A 21671-nucleotide genomic window follows, 5' to 3' on the forward strand; every position below is an offset into this window, starting at 1 on the left:
TCAAAGGATTGTGGGCTGTATAAATGGAAGTTTCTTCCATATTGTTACCAATGTAAACTTTAAGATAATGTAGAACTAATGTAAAACTTAATGTTTCTTTATCCACAGTCAAATATTTCTGTTCATTTGTGTTCAGTTTGTTTTTGAAAATAACTGACAGGTCGTTCAATTCTCACTGCATCATTTTACAGCGAAGCAGCTCCTTATCAATATTCCTGGCATCAAAAGCTAGTTTAATTTGTTTTGCATAATTTGGCACAGCTGACACTGATGCTGTTGTAAGTAGAGCTTTCAACTTCGTAAAGACAATTTGAATTGTTACATTCATTCAAATGTTTTGCTTTTTTTTGACAAGTTTATTTAAAGGTGCACCATCAACAATAATGTTCAGAACAAATATGCAATACAATCCACTCATGCTAATATAATTTAAAATAAAATGTTTGGTCTTAGGGAAAATAGCCTGTACTTTTACTTCTTTTAGTGATATTTGCCCCACAATATGGCCCAAGTAAGTTACCTGAGACTTGGCTTTTGCATTCTGACCCAAATTTATAACCAACTTGACTTATAGCACTCGATTGAACAATTATGTCAAATGATGTACAGAACAATGATTATTGGAACATCATGAGCAGGTAGTATTTTGTTCAGATAATCAAATGTTCGGATAACTGATCTGATGAGCCGTGAGGTGTGGGTGTGAGACCAGGTTGCAGTTCCCCTGAGACCAGATTGCAGTTCCCCCGGTGGCCAGTGGTGTCATGCGTTCCCCTTGCGATAAGCACACCACAACCCCAAATACGGCTTCTCTCGCTTGGTAAGTTCTCTTATTTAAGCTTTTATTTAATAGAACATGGAACATTACGGTGCAGTACAGGCCCTTCGGCCCTCGATGTTGTGCCAATCTGTGAAACCAATCTGAAGCCCATCTAACCTACACTATTCCATTAGCATCCATATGTCTATCCAATGACCATTTAAATGCCCTTAAAGTTGGCAAGTCTACTACTGTTGCAGGCTATTATTTTACAACAGAGGATCTTGTTTCAAATAGAGTATCATACTTCAAGTGATACAATGTAAGATGGAGCAGGAGATTTTTATGCCCTCAGGTCTCAGCCGTTGTTGTTGTCACAGTTTACCCAAGCATCGGGACCTTGAGATCTTGTTCAGATAATCCGAAATTCGGATAATCAAGGTTCGGATAACCAAGGTTGCTCTGTAAATGCTTTTCTCTGGTTTGTTTATAAATTTGGGTCAGAATGCAAAACCAAATTCTTGATATAAACAGTACAGTTAAATCCTTTAATTACTTTATTGGTCAAGTATTGAAACATTGTTGGTGCACTTTTCATTCCAAATGGCATGTTTTTGCACTAACAAAGTCCATCCGATGTCACAAAAGCCAATATTTCTTTAGATTGGTTCGTTAATAGATTTGTCAATTTGACTTTAGAAAGTCAACTTCTTTGACCAGCTGTGCATGTCCACTCTGTTTATACAATCCTCCAGTCTTGATATAGGATATGAGCCCATTTTCATTGCCATGCTGACTTTATGATAATACAATACCTTTGTAACCTTTCCAACTTTGGTTTCATTATGAGTTCCAGATACTTTGACTCCATTCTTTAATGTCTTATCCCACCTGAGCAAATCTCCTCACACCAAGACTATATTGGTGTTGCTTTATAGGTAACGTATCCTCCACATTAAAGAATGAATCAATCTTCCTCGATTGATTGATTTATATTTCTGTACGGAACTTTGTTAGTCACTTTAATAATTTTCTGGAAGATAAGTCATTATAATCTCCACCCTTTTAAGCATCTCTGGGTTTTTCATTCTTATTGTTGGAGTGTTAACTTTTGAAATTTCCCTTTAAGATTTAATTCTCCGATTGTTCTGGTATTTCTATTTCATTTCTTACTTCCTTCACTAATGTAAGTACACTTTTCTCCTGACCATCATCCCTATCATAATATCTTTTCAGCACGTTAACATGACACATTTGTTGGCTCTTTCTTCTGTTTTGTGTGCTCACTACATAATTTACATTCAAGAGTGTGGTGCTAGAAAAGCACAGCAGGTCAGACAGCATCCAAGGTGCAGGAGATTTGACATTCTGGGCAAAAGCCTTTCATAAAAATTCTCCAGCACCACACTCTCAACTCTGCAGCATCTGCAGTCCTCACTTTCGCCTAAATAATTTACATTATTGAGTTTCTTCTCAATTTGTTAAGGTCCAGTGAACCTTGCTTTTAATGATTTCCCAGAGTCTGGCAACAATAGTAATACCTTACTTTCTGCAACAAAAGTTATAATTTTGGACTTTTTGTCTGCTTTAGTTTTCATTATTTGTTGGGTTCTTTCACATGTCTTCTAGTCAACTTGCAAACATTCATCAATTTCTCTTTAAGACTTAGATTGAAAGAGTTAGATTTTTCTGAATTTTGTTTATTAATTTTATTTAATGGGCCTCTTACCTCATGTCCATATGTCAAAAGGACTAAATCCTGTGAACTCATTAGGAACATCCCTAATAGCACATTTTAACAAAGGAATTCTTTCCTCTCAATCATTCAAATGTAAACATAGGTTTCAAAATCTGATACCATCTTTTCAAAGTTAAAAATCACACATCAGGTTATGTGATTTTTAAGTTTGTCCATACCAGTCCAACACCAGCCCTAGCATCATGACCATCTTTTGGCACAGCTTGAGATTGTAGGTAATAAGCAGATGATATAAATTGTTTGATTCCAAAACTAGTTATTAATTCTTCAAACTGAGACATAAAATTTTAACCCAGGTCCGATTGTATTTCTATGGATAACCTGCATTTCAGTAAATAAAAAAAAAAATTCCACTACAGCTTTTACAGTATTTCTTACTAAATGCTTTGCTTCAGGAAATCTAGAGGAAACATTGACTCATTACAGTCATGAAATGACAATGGTTCTCATTCCTGGTTTTAGGTTGGAGTTTTATACAACCTATTTAGACCCTGCTAAATGGTTCTTCATTTCTGCTGGTACTGGATTTGGAAGAACGCAAGTTAAACAAACTTTCATGTATTTCCCTCAGTACATGGGTTTCCTCGAACCTTCCAGAACTTTCTCCTGGTCTCTGGAACTGCCCAGACACTATTAGCCACGCGGCTGCTCCTTCCATGACTGCCGGGGTGAACGATGATGTCACTTCCGCCCCTGCTGCATGGCCTGCAGCCACTGCCGACCATACCACCTCCGCAATCGCTGTCCACTCAACAAACTCCACAACTGCCAGGAAGACTGCTGTTACCCCGACTGCTAGATTCATCCCCCTGCCCCAGCACAGACATGATACCTACCTTGCATGTCACTTCCAACCCCACAGTTGCTGCTGCAGCAGCCACTTTCGCCCCTAAAGACATCACTCACCTGGACATGGAAGGCTCTATCACCGACATCACTTCCGCCACCAGTGATAACCAAAATGTTGCCCGCTTCACTCGTGATGTCACTTCCTCCCCTGTGGACACTGCTATAAGCCCGTCTGCCCCCTCTGTGAGCATCACTTCCATTGGTGACGTCACTCCTGACCCTATAATCACACCCACTCAAGGAATTGTCTACGTCTCCAGCTCCAATCCAGGTCCTAGCTGCCAGCCCTGTCGTGCGTTCACCATTCCCCCAGACCTCCCCTTCACTGAGAATGAATGCTTAGTCCTCAGTAAAGGCCTCACCCTTCATTTCAAACTGCCACTGTGACATCGACCTCCTCAACCTGTCTACCCCCTTCACCCACTCCAACCTCACGCCCTCAGAATACGCAGCCCTCCACTCCAACCCCAACCTCACCATCAAACCCGCAAACAAGGGGGTGGGGGGGGGGGGGGGGGCGGGGCGGGGCGCAGTAGTAGTGTGGCGCACTGACCTCTACACTGCTGAAGCCAGGCGCCAACTCGCAGACACCTGCTCCTACTGCCCCCTTAATCATGACCTCACCTCCCATCACCAAATAATCATCTTCCAGACCATCCACAACCTCATCACCACTAGGGATCTCCCATCCACAGCCTCCAATTTCATTGTCCGTGAACCCCACACTGCCCAATTCAACCACCTTCCTAAGATTCACAAACCTGACTGCCCTGGTTGACTCACCAAACTCATCTCTTCCTACCTTGACACCATCCTATCCCACTTAGTCCAGGAACTGGACACCACCCACGCCCTTCATCTCCTCCAAGATTTTCACTTCCCTGGCCCCCAATGCCTCATCTTTACTGTGGATATCCAGTCCCTGTACACATCAATCTGCCATGATGAAGGTGTCCAAGCCCTCCGTTTCTTCCTCTCATGCCATCTCAACCAGTACCTTTCCACTGACACCCTCATCTGCCTGGCTGAACTGGTCCTCACCCTCAACAACTTCTCCTTCCAATCCTCCCACTTCCTCCAAACCAAAGGGGTAGCCATGGGCACCCGCATGGGACTCAGCTATGCCTTCCTATTTGTCGGGTATGTGGAACAGTCCATCTTCTGCAGTTACACTGGCACCATCCCCGACCTGTTCCTCCGCTACATCGATGACTGTATCGGCGCCACCTTGTACTCCCATGAGGAGGTTGAACAGTTCATAAACTTTACCAACACCTTCCACCTCAACCTCAAATTCACCTGGACCATCTCGGACAGCTCCCTCCCCCTTCCTGGACCTCTCCAACTCCATCTCCGGCGACCGACTAACCACAGACACCTACTACAAGTTCACCGACTCCCACAGCTACCTAGAGTACACCTCCTCCCACCCTACCTCTGTAAAAATGTACCTCTTATTCCCAATTCCTCTACTTCCACCACACCTGTTCCAGGATGACCAATTCAACCCGAGAACATACCAAATGGCCTCCTTCCAAGATCGCAACTTACCTTCCCACGTGGATGACGATGCCCTCCAATGCATCTCCTCCACTTCATGCACCACTGCCCTTGAACCCCACTCCTCCATACACAAAGACAGAACCCTCCCCCCGACCTCACCTTCCATCCCACCAATCTCCACATAAATCGCATCATCTTCCACCATTTCTGCCACCTCCAAACAGACCCCACCACCAAAAATATATTTCCCTCCCCAATCCTTTCAGCATTCTGGACAGTCCATTCCCTCTGTGATTCTCTTATCAGGTCCACGCACCTCCACCAGTTCACACTCCACTCCTGGCACTTTTCCCTACCACCACAGGAGATGCAAAACCTCTGCCCATACCACTCCCCTCACCTCTGTCTAAAGCCCTAAGGGATCTTTCCACATCCATCAGAAATTACCTGTACCTCCACTGTTGTCATCTACTGCATCCGTTGCACCTGGTGTGGTCTCCTCTATATCGGGAAGACAGGACACCTTGCAGATCATTCCAGAGAACATCTCTGGGACATCCGCACCCACCAACCTCACCGCCCCGTGGCTGAACATTTCAACTCCCCCTCCCACTCCCACTCCATCAAGGACATGTAGGTCCTAGGCCACCTCCACTGCCAAACAGTTACCACCCAACGCCTGAAGAAGGAACTCCTCATACTCCCCCCTCCCATTTATCTCTCAGCACCCAGCCCACAAGCCTCATTCCTGATGAAGGGCTTATGCCCGAAATGTCGATTCTCCTGCTTTGCGGATGCTGCCCGACCTGCTGTGCTTTCCCAGCAACGCATTCTCGACTCTGATCTCTAGCATCTGCAATCCTCACTTTTTCCAGGTTTAATTGAAAGTTTGGGTTTCTGCACGACACAATACATAGCATGTCTGGCAAAAAGCAAGGCAATTTATGTAATCCTGATCAATAAAAATGTCTTAATATTTTCGCCTGTTTTCTTAATCTGCAAATTACCTGCCATTGAAATTTCATGAGTCACTTGTAAAATCACATTACAATACTCAGATGGAAGTACGACTTGATGGACCACAACCCCAAAGGATCCTTCCACATCCATCAGAAATTTACCTGCATCCCCACCAGTTACTGCATCCATTGCACCCTATTTGGTCTCCTCTCCAGATGTGCTGGTCAGGTGGACTGTTCCACAAATCCGCCATACTGTACTCTTTCTCCCTTTTTGTATATTCTCAGAAAGCATGTTCTGTTTCTACCCCTTCTACTATTTTAGTACCTATTATTTTCCAAACTCCTCAGACTGTTTCTCCAGTTGGTCTCCCATTTAACTTCCAGCAATTTGATTTGGTATGTCCACTCTTATTACAATGAAGCGTGCCCATTTATGGATGTAGGTTTGCTTGCTGAGCTGGAAGGTTCAGTTTCAGACATTTTGTCACCATACTAGGCAATATCTTCAGTGAGCCTCCGAATGAAGCACTGGTAGTGTAGCCTGCTTTCTGTTTATATGTTTGGGTTTCCTTGGGCTGGTGATGTCATTTCCAGTGGTGACATTTCCTATGGTGATGTCATTTCCTGTACTTTTTCTCAGGGGGTGGTAAATGAGATCCAAGTCAATGTGTTTGTTGATAGAGTTCCGATTGGAATGCCATGCTTCTAGGAATTCTCGTGCTACAAATCTTCTCAAAACTCGCTAACAGCTATGGGCAAAATGTCTGAAAATGAACCTTCCAGCTCAGTGAGCAAACCTACATCCAGAAATGGACATGGTTCATTGTAATAAGAGTGGAGATACCAAATCAAATTGCTGTTATTGATGATAAAAGCCTTGTGTCTGCCAACAGTGTGACTGGTTCTCAGATAACTGAGCAGCTTGGGACTGAGAAATGCTTTGATTGCCACCAACACAAAAACTGTCTGTTCTGTGGTCAAAACCCACTTTAAAGTTGAAGTAAACAGTCCCCTTTTCAGCAGTTATTGTAAGCTGTGACTTTTAACTCCTAAGTCAGAGACTTTTAATAAGTAAATCAGTCACCCGGTGTCTCCTACAAACTGGTGAAAGCACTGGAAGTCAGACAACTGAAAAACATCGACCAGCATTAAAATCATTTCAGCATTACAGCTGTGCTGAGGGAGGATATTCCCGGAAATACATCCGGGGAAGTTATTTGGGTGGAACTGAGAAATAAGAAAGGGATGATCACCTTATTGGGATTGTATTATAGACCCCCTAATAGTCAGAGGGAAATTGAGAAACAAATTTGTAAGGAGATCTCAACTATCTGTAAGAAAAATAGGGTGTTTATGGTAGAGGATTTTAACTTTCCAAACATAACACTATGGCAGTCCCAGTCTAAGGGTTTAGATGGAGAGGAATTTGTTAATTGTGTACAAGACAATTTTCTGATTCAGTTTGTGGATGTACCTGCCAGAGAAGGTGCAAAACTTGACCTACCCTTGGGAAATAAGGCAGGGCAGTTGCTGGAGGTGTCAGTGGGGGGAGCACATTGGGGGTCAGCGATCATAATTCTATTAGATTTAAAATAATGATGGAAAACGATAGACCAGATCTAAAAGTTGAAGTTCTAAATTGGAGAAAGGCCAGTTTTGACGGTATTAGACAAGAACTTTTGAAAGCTGATTGGGGGCAGATGTTCGCAGGTAAAGGGACAGCTGGAAAATGGGAAGCCTTCAGAAACGAGATAACGAGAATCCAGAGAAAGTATATTCCTGTCAGGGTGAAAGGGAAGGCTGGTAGGTATAGGGAATGCTGGATGACTAGAGAAATTGAGGGTTTGGTTAAGAAAAAGAAGGAAGCATATGTAAGGTATAGATAGGATAGATCGAGTGAATCCTTAGAAGAGTATAAAGGCATTAGGAGTATACATAAGAGGGAAATCAGGAGGGCAAAAAGGGGACATGAGATAGCTTTGGCAAATGGAATTAAGGAGAATCCAAAGAGTTTTTACAAATACATTAAGGACAAAAGGGTAACTAGGGAGAGAATAGGGCCCCTCAAAGATCAGCAAGGTGGCCATTGTGTGGAGCTGCAGAAAATGGGGGAAGATACTAAATGAGTATTTTGCATCAGTATTTACTGTGGAAAAGGATATGCAAGATATAAACTATAGGGATTACATCTTGCAAAATGTCCATATTACAGAGGAGGAAGTGCTGGATGTCTTGAAACGGTTAAAAGGTGGATAAGTCCCCAGGACCTGATCAGGTGTACCCGAGAACTCTGTGGGAAGCTAGAGAAGTGATTGCTGGGCTTCTTACTGAGATATTTGTATCATCGATAGTCACAGGTGAGGTGCCAGAAGACTGGAGGTTGGCTAATGTGGTGCCACTGTGTAAGGGTGGTAAGGACAAGCCAGTGAGCCTGACGTTGGTGGTGGGCAAGTTGTTGGAGGGAATCCTGAGGGACAGGATGTACAGGTATTTGGAAAGGCAAGGACTGATTCAGGATAGTCAACATGGTTTTGCGTGGGAAAGTACGTCTCACAAACTTGATTGAGTTTTTTGAGGAAGTAACAAAGATTGATGAGGACAGAGCGGTAGATGTGATCTATATGGACTTCAGTAAGGTGTTCGACAAGGTTCCCCATGGGAGACTGATTAGCAAGGTTAGATCTCATGGAATACAGGGAGAACTAGCCATTTGGATACAGTACTAGCTCAAAGGTAGTAGACAAAGGGTGGAGGTGGAGGGTTGTTTTTCAGACTGGAGGCCTGTAATCAGTGGAGTGCCACAAGGATCGGTGCTGGGTCCTCTACGGTTTGTCATTTACATAAATGATTTGGATGTGAACACAAGAGGTACAATTAGTAAATTTGCAGAGGACACCAAAATTGGAGGTGTAGTGGACAGCAAAGAGGGTTACCTCAGATTACAACAGGATTTTGACTAGATGGGCCAATGGGCTGAGAAGTGGCAGATGGAGTTTAATTCTGATAAATGCGAGGTGCTGCATTTTGGGAAAGCTGGACTTATACACTTAAAGGTAAGGTCCTAGGGAGTGCTGCTGAACAAAGAGACCTTGGAGTGAAGTTCATAGCTCCTTGAAAGTGAAGTCATAAGTGGTTATGATAGTGAAGGCAGCGTTTGGTATGCTTTCCTTTATTGGTCAGAGTATGGAATACAGGAGTTGGGAGTTCCTGTTTCGGCCGTACAGGACATTGGTTAGGCCACTGTTGGAAAACTGCGTGCAATTCTGATCTCCTTCCTATCAGAAAGATGTTGTGAAACTTGAAAGTTCTTTGAAAGATTTTGAAAGATTTACAAGGATGTTGCCAGGGTTGGAGGATTTGAGCTATAGGGAGAGGCTGAACAGACTAGGGCTGTTTTCCCTGGAGCATCGGAGGCTGAGGGATGACCTTATAGAGGTTTACAAAATTGTGAGGGACGTGGATAGGGTAAATAGGCAAAGTCTTTTTCCTGCGGTGGGGGAGTCCAGAACTAGAGGGCAAAGGTTTAGGGTCAGTGGAGAAAGATATAAAAGAGACCTATGGGGCAACAGTTTCACACAGAGGGTGGTACATGTATGGAATGAGCTGCCAGAGGAAGTGGTGGAGGATGGTACAATTGCAACATTTAAGAGGCATTTGGATGGGTATATGAATAGGAAGGGTTTGGAGGGATATGGGCCGGGTGCTGGCAGGTGGGAGTAGATTGATTTCGGATATCTGGTCGGCATGGACAGGTTGGACTGAAGAGTCTGTTTCCATGCTGTATATCTCTATGACTAACCCATGAGCAGAAGCAACTGAACTGCCTCCCAGTTTCAGTCTACCCACAATTCACCATTTGTTTGTCCATGCGGGTCAGGAGTTTTTAATAGGATTAAAGTTTTAATTTGTGCTATTGTATGCTAATAGTTTATAACTGTTTACTTGTTGGTAGTCTAATTGTAATAAATAATGAGTTTTATTAAATACAGAATTCTGGTTTGCATTTTCTAGCAACCTGGATCTGAAAATCAGGTAAATGAGAGAACTTGTAAATTTTAAAATCTTCAACTTTTATGACAACTGCAAAAAAATTGCAAGGCTTGATTTCCAGTGCACTGCCCTAATGAATCATGACAAGTTGAAGTATTTAATCCTTGTGATATTCTGCTGTTACTTCAACCATTCATTTATCTACTAAATACCTCATCTTAATCTTAGTCAAAAGATTCAAAATAACTTACATCTTACACTGCCAAGAAAACTCTGGCCTCAACCTTGGATTCATGTCACACTACAGGCGACCCTATTACACTACACTGTCTCTCACACACACCCCTCCACCCTCTCACAGGTTTATACTCCGTCTCACACACTCTACCAAGCACTCTCACAGCAAACATACACTATCTCACACCCAATGTCTTTGGGGTGAATTTGCATTTGCAAACACATTCTGTTTTTGCTCAAAAAGCATACAGGTGTTCAATCCATGTAACATTTCATAAATTCCTACTTTGGAAATAGAACCAGTTGGACTCAAGACTGGGATACAGACAGACTCTAACCTCACACATTTTAATGCATTGTCTGAGTTGAGGTGTCACTTATTTTTATTACATTTTCTAAAGAATGTGACTTAAAAGTAGTTCTGGGATATAAATATTAATGAACTGAAACCTGCAACCCATTCAAAAAGATTAAATGTTTAATAGCAATCTACGTTTGTTCAATATATCGCTTTAGTTGCTAAAAATTCTGTCTTATGATCCTGCTCCATGGCTACCTGATGGAGTGACGCTCTGAAAGCTACTGATTGCAAATAAACCTGTTGGACTATAACTTGGTGTCGTGAGATTTTTAACTTTGTCTACCCTAGTCCAACACCGTCACCTTCACATAAAAAAAACTCTTAGCAATCTTCAGAGCTACCTTCAAATATCATGCAATAAACTTGCCTACAATATAACTGCTTTACTTCTCAAACCACTTCACAGTTCCTAAACCAAATATCCAAGACAATGAGACCTGAGTAATGATGAACTAATAGCCCCAGTCGTTATGGGGAAACCTTATTTGATGTTAGTAACAGAAAAGTTAGATCCCCAAAAGTAACCTGACTGGATAGATCATAATTTTGTTTTGGCACCAAAATAATCTTTTACTAAAATATAAGCACGCACTGTTGCAGTCTTTGTTCTAGGAATAAAACAAAAAGTTTATTAACTGAAACAAACATAAACAAGAAATAATAACACTATTCCCATGTAACAGTGATTCAAAGTTTTCGTTTAAACACATTAGAAATAACTCAAGCACTCTATAAATTGAACAGAAACAATAGCCTTGTAAATCAAGATACCTCTCTACATTGCATTTTGCAGTTCTAAGAACATCTAGTGCTCTACCTAGTGCAAAGACCCATTCCAGCTCATTTCCAAGGGGAAGAGTTTTTTTTAATACTCTAATGGACTTGAAGCAATTCAAATCTTAACTCAACTGATGGAATTCTAAATAGGTCTCAATTATTATGAAGCTCCTGACTTAGTATAGGACTGGAGAGAAGCTATCACTGTTGCAGCCTTAATTCCTTCTCTTTTTAACTACAAAAGCTCAACCTCATTTCATTTCCACTGACTGTATAGCAACATTGTGGTCTGGGATGAATGATAACTTGTCATAAAAAATTTTCAATGCTTTAAAACTCCTTTTAAGGAATGCTGCTTTGCAGATGTTTCTCCATCAAACATTTCTCAGCACTTTGGAACATGATCTTCTTTCAAACAACGTCACAGCACACAGTAAAAATGTAAGTCAGTCTGGATAGTTTTCCCCCTAAACCCCTTGGGTAGTTCCCAGGAACTTTGGATAACTTCTCTCATTTGGATTTTTGGCCATTGTAGTTTTAAAAGCTAATGGTTAACTCCAAACACACAGGGGTAAACATATCTTTAATTCAAAAAACCCAAACTTGCAGTAAATCTTATTAAAATACACATATATAAATCTTACAGTTTTTCTACAGTTATCCATAAAGGTTCTGGTTTGGTCCCACTGCATGCATTGAACTTAGGCTGCAGAATATGGATCACTCATCTCAGGAGTAGTCCCAAGATATGCAATTCTCTTCCTGAAAAAGGGCAGCATTGCAACTTCACACATAATATTTATGGTATTTAACATGACCTGATTTATCCTCAACTTGTGTTGCATTTACTTGGAAAAGTGAAATGCACAGAACACACATTGAATTGGACAGATAGACAATTCATTTTCAAAAACTTCAATTGCATTCTACAGTTGGAATAAATAATTTGTAAACGTGTCATGAGAGTAGTAGGCACAGCCAACTATAGTTTTTCTTTGTCTCTTTATTCATTCAGAGATGAACTAATACACATTATTACCAGCATCTTAAATATCCAAATTGCTCAAACCAGATATTTTCTACACGTTGTTTGGCTATAAAAAGAGTAATAGCAAAGTCCACTTCTAAATATTGTAAAAATATTCCTGAAAAAACAATTAAGTGGAGTTGGTCACAACAGAAAATCACTAATATAGTGATTCTGTTGCTGATGCAAGAAAAATTAGAAAGAACTGACTTAATTTCTGAGGGACAGAATAAGAGGAGATAATGCAATACTGAGATCAGCATATTGTCTTCCTCTCTGACCATCAAGTCGTGTTAAACTGGAAAGGATCATGACTATGTTTGAGGAGGCTCCATCTGGTACTGAAAAGGCCCTCCATCACCACGAGAACATTCAGAATTATCTTCAACCAAGGGTGTTTATTAAAAACAAACTACAGAAAATTACAATTAAAAAGACCCCCAACTGAAATCATGGTCCATTTGAAACAAAAAGATAAAACTTCTATTTATACTTATCAAGTACCAATGCATTTTTCAGCTGAACCTCCCAGTGTAACACATTGTTGGACTAGGGTTGATGGTGTAGGCAATGCTGACATATGTATATTCAGGAACATTTATACAGCGGAGTTTCCAAAAAATGTTTTACATAAAGCCTCAATATTAATGCCAGAGATTTCAGATATAATTTCTCTTTTACACAAAAGGGCAGTAGTTTAACTTCCTAGTGTTCCTGCAGATGTGTATATTTGTACATATTTGCTTTTAAGTTAATACCTGACATTAAACAAGCAGATTGCTCACGTAGTTCGACTACCCACAGTCCTAACTGGTTTGGCCATGGTTAAACAAGAATTACAATGAATAAAACTAGTGGTCCATTTTCAAACAGTATGTAAGGCATCTGTTGTAATAGCTTAGCTCGTTCCTTTCCAGTTGCTCACAGATAGTCCAATTCCAGAGCTTGATACAATGACATCAGATCACCATTATCCAATATTCTCCAAAATGGCATGTTGTGCTGAAATTAAGAGTATGCATGTTATTACGTATGTGCAACAGGTAAACCCTAGCTCAAACAATTTTAGAAAATTTTTTGGATCAAATATTACAAATAGAAAAAAGTCCACTCTGAGAATGGATTAAAGCGCAGAGCAAAATTACGTGAAAATTGGCCAAACACATTCTGTAAAACTGGAAACTCAACCTGTGTAATAAAACAAAGAACTACAGATGCTGGAAATGTGTAACAAAAACAAATTGCAGAAATCCAGTAGGTCTGGCAGCATCTGTGGAAACAGAAACAGAGTTAACGTTGAGCCCAGCGATCCACGTTTGGAACACTGCCAGACCGAATGAATTTCTCCAGCAATTTCTGTTTTTGTTTCAATTTAATTTAGGATTGCAAAGCTCAGACAGTCAGTCTTCAGATAGAGGGTTATATGTATGAAAGAAGGACATTTTAAACTGTAATATTACTCATGAGGTCACAGATTTGTCAAAGTGAGATACACAAGGGTTAGCTCCAGACACATTTCATAATAAATTAGAGGACACTGTACAAACTTTGTCAAAATGAAAGTCTTATTCTTTATAGCTAGTCCAGATGAATTAATTCAAGAGTCTTCTATCAATTGGTGCGTGAGAGTTGTAACATGGATATCCACCATGTGTGTGGGGGGCAGGGGGGAATCCAAGGATTGAGTGATCGTTTGTTTCTGTGATCACTGTTTTCAATAGTCATGACCAGCAAAAATACCAGACGCAAAAGAAAAAAAAACTGTATAGCAGATTTTTAGGTGCATAAAATGCAATTAATAGAAGATTTTGAATATATCTCCACAGAAAGAGATACTTTCTGGTCATATTGATGACAGCTACTTGGTTTTTTTTTTGCAATCCATTCAGAGTCACAGAGCTCAAACCCTCCAATCCTGCAGCGTCCTTGTAAATCTTTTCTGAACCCTTTCAACTTTCACAACAAGTTTCACAACTAAAGCTGGGAGACCAGAACTGAACACAGTATTCCAATAAAGGCCTAACCAACGTCTTGTTATTCAATGCACTGACCAACAAAGACAAGCATTCCAAACACCTTCACAATCCTATCTACCTGCAACCCCATTTTCAAGAAGCAATGAACCTGTACTCCAAGGTCTCTTTGTTCAGCAACACTCCACAGGTCCTTACCATTAAGTGTATATGTCCAGCCCTGACTTGCCTTTCCAAAATGCAGCACCTCACATTTATCTGCCACTCCTCTGCCCACTGGCCCATCTGATCAAGATCCCGTTGTATTCTGGGGTAACCTTATTTGCCATCAACTACACCTCCAATTTTGGTGTCATCTACAAACTCAAGGCAAAATATCAATAGATGTATACAATATAACATCTGTGAGATCAAGCTATTTTCAACAACACAGAAAAGTGCATAACTGCATTACAACGAAGTCCACTGTGTTTAACTTGGCAATAATTTCATTCCAATGTGCTTCTTCTGAAGGACTAGATTATGACCAGAGATATCGGCTTGGACTTTCTGATGATCAGTCATTCCTGCAGCTTAATTTGGACTTGCACACCGGGAACTGCCTGGGAAATTGAAGATCCTCGTGGGCAACTCCGCCATGCTTGGAACCTTCAGAAAAGTATCTAAGCCAGAGAATTCAGAGGGTTCTGCTGCATCTAATAGCTACTCAGGAAATGTTGTTAAAAACACAGTGTAACTGCTGAGAAACTATTAAACTTACCATACAATTCCACATCCACACCTCCCTTACATGCCTAGATCGTGACCCAACAACACCCTCAGATCCCAGCCCCCACACTGTGGGGACCGGACAACCCTCCACCAGTCCTAACCATGCCCCATCCTGGACCAGACACCCACACCACTTCCAATACCTGGAATCAACACCTACCCCCACACCTCCCCTACCACTGGATCCAACATCAGTTTCCATTGGACCCGATATCTTCCACCCCCAATCCCCCACCCACAACATAGACTTATTTAGCTGGCCTCCTTCCCACCTTGCCCTCTGGTGCCCTAATATTATACTTACATAATTATTCTCTCACAGAAGCTGTCAAAATGGCTGTCTTTGATGATGGACACAAATCAAAGAATAAGGTAAGTGAAAAAGGGGGTGGCTTGCCTTCCCCTAACTATCCAGTACTGCCAGGGAGCTGTAAGGCGTAAAGTTGTGTTCTGCATTTCTGAAGGAGCTCTGGTTAGAATCTGTCAGAAATGTGAAGTTCTTTCCTAACTTAAAAAAAATTAGAGTAAATGCCACTCCTTAGAAAATCCAGCCTATGTTTGCAATGCAAGTTGAAACATTGAAAGGAAACGTAAACAAAGATCACCTAGTAATAGATTTGGAAAGATATATTCTTTTACTCTTTGAACTGGAACAACTTTCTCCAAGAAAAATTAGACCTCGATATTAGTTTTTGTTTTACCATTCTTTGTGTTGTTTATGGCTTCTGGCTACGTGTGTACCTGGAACACTAAAAAGAGGTTTCAAGCGCTGTTGACAGAGGTCATCAAAATGAATGGAAGTCTGTCCTTTTTCATCTATTGATGTATTCTAATAAAAATATATTTTAAGAAATTCAACAAACTTCCATCTTGTTTAAGAAATGCATTTTGCAAACGTATCTCAGGGAAGAGAACCTTTTTTATAAAGCTTAAATTTCAAGCACACTTGTTAACATGCATGAAAACAGACAGGAACTCAACAATTTATACAAATGAAAGTAAGTAGCCAGGGAATGTAAAGGATAAGATTAAAAAATCTGTTTGAAATGATAAGAAAATAAACAATACAAGAAAATTGGGCTGAAAACCTGAATAACAACTGGTCTAATTTTGGAAAAAATAACTCACGGAAAAAACTAAGAAACAAAGCAAAAAAAAAGATAAAATGCTTGATCAAGTTTCAGACCCCATTTCACAGGTCAATATGACAGTTTAGTGTGATCATTTTAGGTATACAACGTACACACAGATGTTAGCATTAAGCTCATACCTATTGCACAACAAGGCATGATTGATTCAGGTAAGGTTACACAGCAAACTTCAGCAAAATTTCAAATAAAGCAAATGAAGGTGAAATTAGGATTTTCAAGTAATGGATTTTAAAATGCATTTTCCAGACAACTGGATTTGACCCTGTTTCAAGTATAAGAAAGCAGTTTACCCTGCATTGATCTGTTTGGCTCAAACCTATGCGAAAAAGTTAGTTATGCAATAATTACCAAAACTTAGAGAAATACCACTTTCTACAAAAAAAACATACATTATGACAATTTAAAACTATCATAGCTCATATTTTGCTAACCCTCAACCCTGGTCAATTTTTGACACATCACTTTAATTGTGCTGTTGCCCATCGTGTCTGCTATTTTTGTATCAAACCTTTGCCAAATGTGCATCATTTACATTCACCGAAAACCATTTTAAAATTAAGCCTACCTGTTTGGCTGCGTATTCCTCATCCCGACCATCCCCAATGACTACATACGTAACTTTCTTCCCAAATCTGGACACAATCCGTTCAAAACAACTTTCTTTGCCTGAAAGAACAAAGAATTCATTGACTTTTGCAGCTTAGCCAAGAGGAGGTTGTGCTTATTAAGGCTTTATGCACTTTTTCATTGTCCCCTTCAAGGCCAACTGTTAAATAAAAATAAAAGTTCCTGATAATAATGGCTAGCATCAAAACAAACTTTGCTGAAAAGACTCTTAGGAGCAAAGTGAAGTGTATTTCATGTAGCTTAAATGTTGTGATGTTAAACTAAGGCTCTTTCTCCATTCAGAAGGTTTTAAAAGACCTCCCCTTCACCCTCAGGACAACTTGATGAAAAGGAGGAAATTAGCCAATAAGTATTTGTCTGTAAAGTGCATCCATAGAATAGAATCCCTACAGTGTAGAAACAGGATCTTCGGTGTCCACAAGTCTACACTGAGCCTCTGAAGAGCAACCCACCCAGACCCAAACCCCTACCCCATTACTCTGACGAATGCACCTAATCCAAACATCCCTGAACACTATGGACATTTTTTTAGCTTGGCCAATCCACCTAGCCTGTACATATTTGGACTGTGGAAGGAAACCCATGGAGACACGGAGAGAATGTGCAAACTCCACGCCAGAGGCTGGAATCGAACCTGGGTCCCTTGCACTGTGAGGCAGCAGTACTAACCACTGAGCCACTTTAAAAGTAGAAGTTGACAATAAACAGCTACCTCATTTTCCCACCCCAGACAAGATTAATCAGTGAAAATCGAATAGTTTGACAACACAATGTTTCTTCTCGAGAACTGATTTTTATATTAAACTATTAATAAACTTTTTATATTAAAGCTGGTGATTTCAAGAAAATGTTCTAAGCAGCTGGAACCTGTACGGTGTCAGTCTAAACTGGCAAGCAGAAGAATAGATTGAATGAAGACATCAGCTGGAAGTCAACATTCAACACAGGCAGACTGTATATTGTTTAAAATCAGCTAGTTAAATAAAGGCTCACAATGCAGTATACGAGCATAAAAGACATCTTTTCTTCAATGCGGCAAACTCATTCATATTTGGATACAATCCATATATATTTAAGAAAACAGTGTTGTGAAGTGGGCAGATTCAAAGCTCCTTGAAAGGAGAATTGCTGGTAGATAGGATAGTGAAGGTGGCGTTTGGTATGCTTTCCTTTATTGGTCAGACCACTGAGTATAGGAGTTGGGAGGTCATGTTGCAACGTTGGTTAGGCCACATTTGGAATATTGTGTGCAATTCTGGTCCCCTTCCTATCGGAAGGATGTTGTGAAAGTTGAAAGGGTTCGGAAAAGATTTACAAGGATGTTGCGAGGGTTGGAGGATTTGAGCTACAGGGAGAGGCTGAATAGGCTGGGGCTGTTTTTCCTGGAGTGTCGAAGGCCAAGAGGTGACCTCAGAGGTTTATAAAATCAGGAGGATTTTATAATGAAGTCTTTTCCCTGTGGTGGGGGGAGTCCAGAACCAGAGGATACAGGTTTAGGTTGAGAGGGAAAAGATATAAGAGGGACCCAACAGGCAACTTTTTCACACTGAGGGTGGGTGTGTATGGAATAAGCTGCCAGAAGAGGTGGAGGAGGCTGGTACAATTGCAACATTTAAAAGACATCTGGATGGATATATGAATAGGAAGGGTTTAGAGAGATATGAGCCAAGTGCTGGCAAATGGGACTAGATTAGATTGGGATATCTGGTCAGCATGGATGAGTTAGACCAAAGGGTCTATTTCTGTGCCTTACATTTCTATGACTCTGTGACTCTAGGTGGAAAAATCAATGGTCCAAGCTGAGAACAAGAATACATTCATTTCTACCAGCCAACACCAGCATTAAGTACAAATTGAATACTGAATATTGCTGCATTTACCATGATAACTAGTTTTAACAACTGCTTAATGTCTCCATTGCACAGAGTTCTCTGCTGTTGATGTTATTCAATGGTTAAATTGCACAAAAAAACTGACACTAAACTTCATTTTAATTCAAAACCTGTTCATAATTACAGCCCAATCACAACTTTCCAGAATCCAGCGTGCAGCACATTCTAAAAATGTGAACATGGAGATACAAATGCAGACACTTAAAAAAGCAGGAATAGGCCATTCGGCCCCTCAAGCCTATTCTGCCATTCAAATATGATCATGGCTGATCATTCAACTCATTACCCTGTTCCCACTTTCTCCACATCTGCAAACATGGAGATGTTACATTTACATTTAGTTCCTTCATCTAAATTGTTAATATATATCACAAATAGCTGGGGTACAAGCACTGATCGCTGAATACCCCACTAATCACTGCCACTTGGAAGACTACTGTCTGTATCAAATATTTACTTCCTGCACGCCAACCAATTCTCTATCCATAGGCGAAAGGATCCTGATGAAGGGCTCCTGCCTGTAACGTCGATTTTCCTGCTCCTCGGATGCTGCCCAAACTGCTGTGCATTTCCAGCACCACTCTAATCTTGACTCAATTCTCTATCCATGTCAATACACTAATCTGAATCCCAAGCACTTTAATTTTACATGTTAACCTCTTACGTGATATCTTACTGAAAGCTTTCTGAAAAGTCTAAGTAAATGATATCCACTATTTTATCAACTCCACCAGTTACATCCTCAAAATTCCAGTCGATTTGTCAAGCATGATTTCCCTTTCATAAATCCATGGCAACTCTATGACCCTGTCACTATTATTCCAAGTTCTCTGCTACTTTAATAGATTCTAGCATTTTCCCCATTATAGATGCCAGGCTAATAGATCTACAAATTCTTTCTGCTTCCTTTAAATAGTGGAATCGCATTAAATACCCATCAATCCAAAGGAACTGTTTCAAAATATATAGAATTTTGAAAGATTACGACAGATATAGATTATTGGGCTTTATTCCTAATTTTCCTCAGCACCTTTTTTCTATTAACAACATTATTCAGTTCCTCTCTCTCACTAGACCTCCTGTGTTACCAACATTTAGAGTCATAGAGATGTACAGCATGGAAACAGACCCTTCGATCCAACCTGTCCATGCCGACCAGATATCCCAACCCAATCTAGTCCCACCTGCCAGCGCCCGGCCTATATCCCTCCAAACCTTTCCTATTCATATACCCATCCAAATGCCTCTTCAATATTACAACTGCACCAGCCTCCACCACATCCTCTGGCAGCTCATTCCATACACGTACCACCCTCTGCGTGAAAACGTTGCCCCTTAGGTCTCTTTTATACCTTTCCCCTCTCACCCTAAACCTATGCCCTCTAGTTCTAGACTCCCTGACCCCAGGGAAAAAACTTTGTCTATTTATCGTATCCATGCCCCTCATAATTTTTTAGGCTTTATTTGCGTTCTACTTTGTCAAAACAGAACCAAAATAGCCAACGAATGACATGCCTATCTCTTTGTCCCCCATAAGTGATTTTATTGAAATGCAGGCAAAACAATATTTACATTCTTGTTTCTGACTGACAGTCCTATATTTGTCATCACTAATCTTTATTTTTGCCTTCAAATATCTATAAAATATTTTACAAATCAGTTTGTATGTTCACCATAAGTTTACCTTCGTATCTATTTCTCCCCATCCTAATCAATCCCTTTGTTCTCCTTTGCTGAAATTTAAACTGCTCCCAATCCTCAACTCTATGCTTTTATGGGCCAATTTGTATGCCACTTTCTTAGATGTAATATTATCCATAATAATCCTAGATAGCCATAATTGGGCTATCTTGTCCATTTTGTTCTTGTGCTACATAGGAATGAATTGTTCCAATTCTTGAGTGCTCTTTAAATGCTTGCCATTTCTTATCCACTGTAATGAAATGGGAGATAGCACGGGGCAAGGTGATACTAGGCACACGGACACGCAAGATGGCCGCTGAGCCATCAGTTGACACACTAGATAGCCACCAGACCACAATATGGGGAGAGACAACAGAGCAAATACTGACACTGCCTGGGACCACCAGAATGCCAGCACAATGCTCTCTCAACTGAGTTGATTAGTTTAAAGTGGGTGGGGGAGAGAATACATGAGTAGCGTATACTGCCTGCCGACGTGTCTGGGTCCAGCCAACACCTTTGATAGAAATACTAACAGTTTGATACGGACTCAATACAGAGTGATAATGGCCAGGGCTGCAGTAATTGTCCTTCTCAGGCAGAGCAATTAGCGCCATTATTATAGCAACGGACTTCCACACAGACATTGAAACTGACAATGTCTGCGCTGAAACAGACAATGACCACACTGAAACTGACAATGACTGCACCGAAAATTAACGAATGTACAATGTTTACCATAAACAAACCATATTACAAAGACAATAACCTCATCACTGGCCTATTATTACAAAACGTATAAAAATATCTTCACGTGCTACGGGTTGAGAGAAGAATCACAGCTGATCATTGAGTAGTTGGTGTCCTTCTCTCCCCAGAGCTCCAGTATTTCCTTGTAGAATAAGTTCTGCTGTTGAACCCTGACTCTGACTCAGAGGTTGGTGATTTTCCCCACAACAATAATCCCTTTAAGTAATGTTCCTGAATTTATCATAGCCAGTTTGCACTCATAGAATCATAGTTTCCTTCATTTAGTCTTAGAACCAACGGTATAACATCATAATGAGAAATTCTGTCATATTAAGGTCACTCTCAAGACACCCTCAATTATTACTTCCTCATTATGCAATACTCAGTGCTGGATGGCCTGTTTCCTAATTAGTTTTTCAACTTACTGATCCAGCAAACCATCCCAAATATACTCCAAAAATTCCTCCTCTATGTTACTGATTTGATTCGCCCAATCTATATGCAGATTAAAATCACTTGTATTTACAGATGTATCTTTATTGCTTGTGTCTCTAATGAGATACACTATACCTGGCTACTGAATTAATGCCAATGCACCA

General features: G+C 40.5%; 1 protein-coding gene across 1 annotated transcript in view; it reads right to left on the minus strand.

Moving 5' to 3' along the window:
* Window positions 1–12183: 12183 nt before the first annotated feature.
* Window positions 12184–21671, minus strand: part of LOC140453414 (protein phosphatase EYA3-like) — a 75241-nt gene continuing 65753 nt past the window's right edge. Inside the window, exons 18-19 of the mRNA XM_072548065.1 lie at window positions 16686–16786; window positions 12184–13227 (exon numbers count right to left, since the gene is read on the minus strand). Of these exons, the coding sequence (XP_072404166.1) occupies window positions 13147–13227; window positions 16686–16786 (182 nt within the window). The 3' untranslated portion in view covers window positions 12184–13146. The remainder of the gene's footprint in view (window positions 13228–16685; window positions 16787–21671) is intronic.

The sequence above is a fragment of the Chiloscyllium punctatum genome, chromosome 27, assembly GCF_047496795.1.
Source record: "Chiloscyllium punctatum isolate Juve2018m chromosome 27, sChiPun1.3, whole genome shotgun sequence".
In the NCBI taxonomy this organism is placed as follows: domain Eukaryota; kingdom Metazoa; phylum Chordata; class Chondrichthyes; order Orectolobiformes; family Hemiscylliidae; genus Chiloscyllium; species Chiloscyllium punctatum.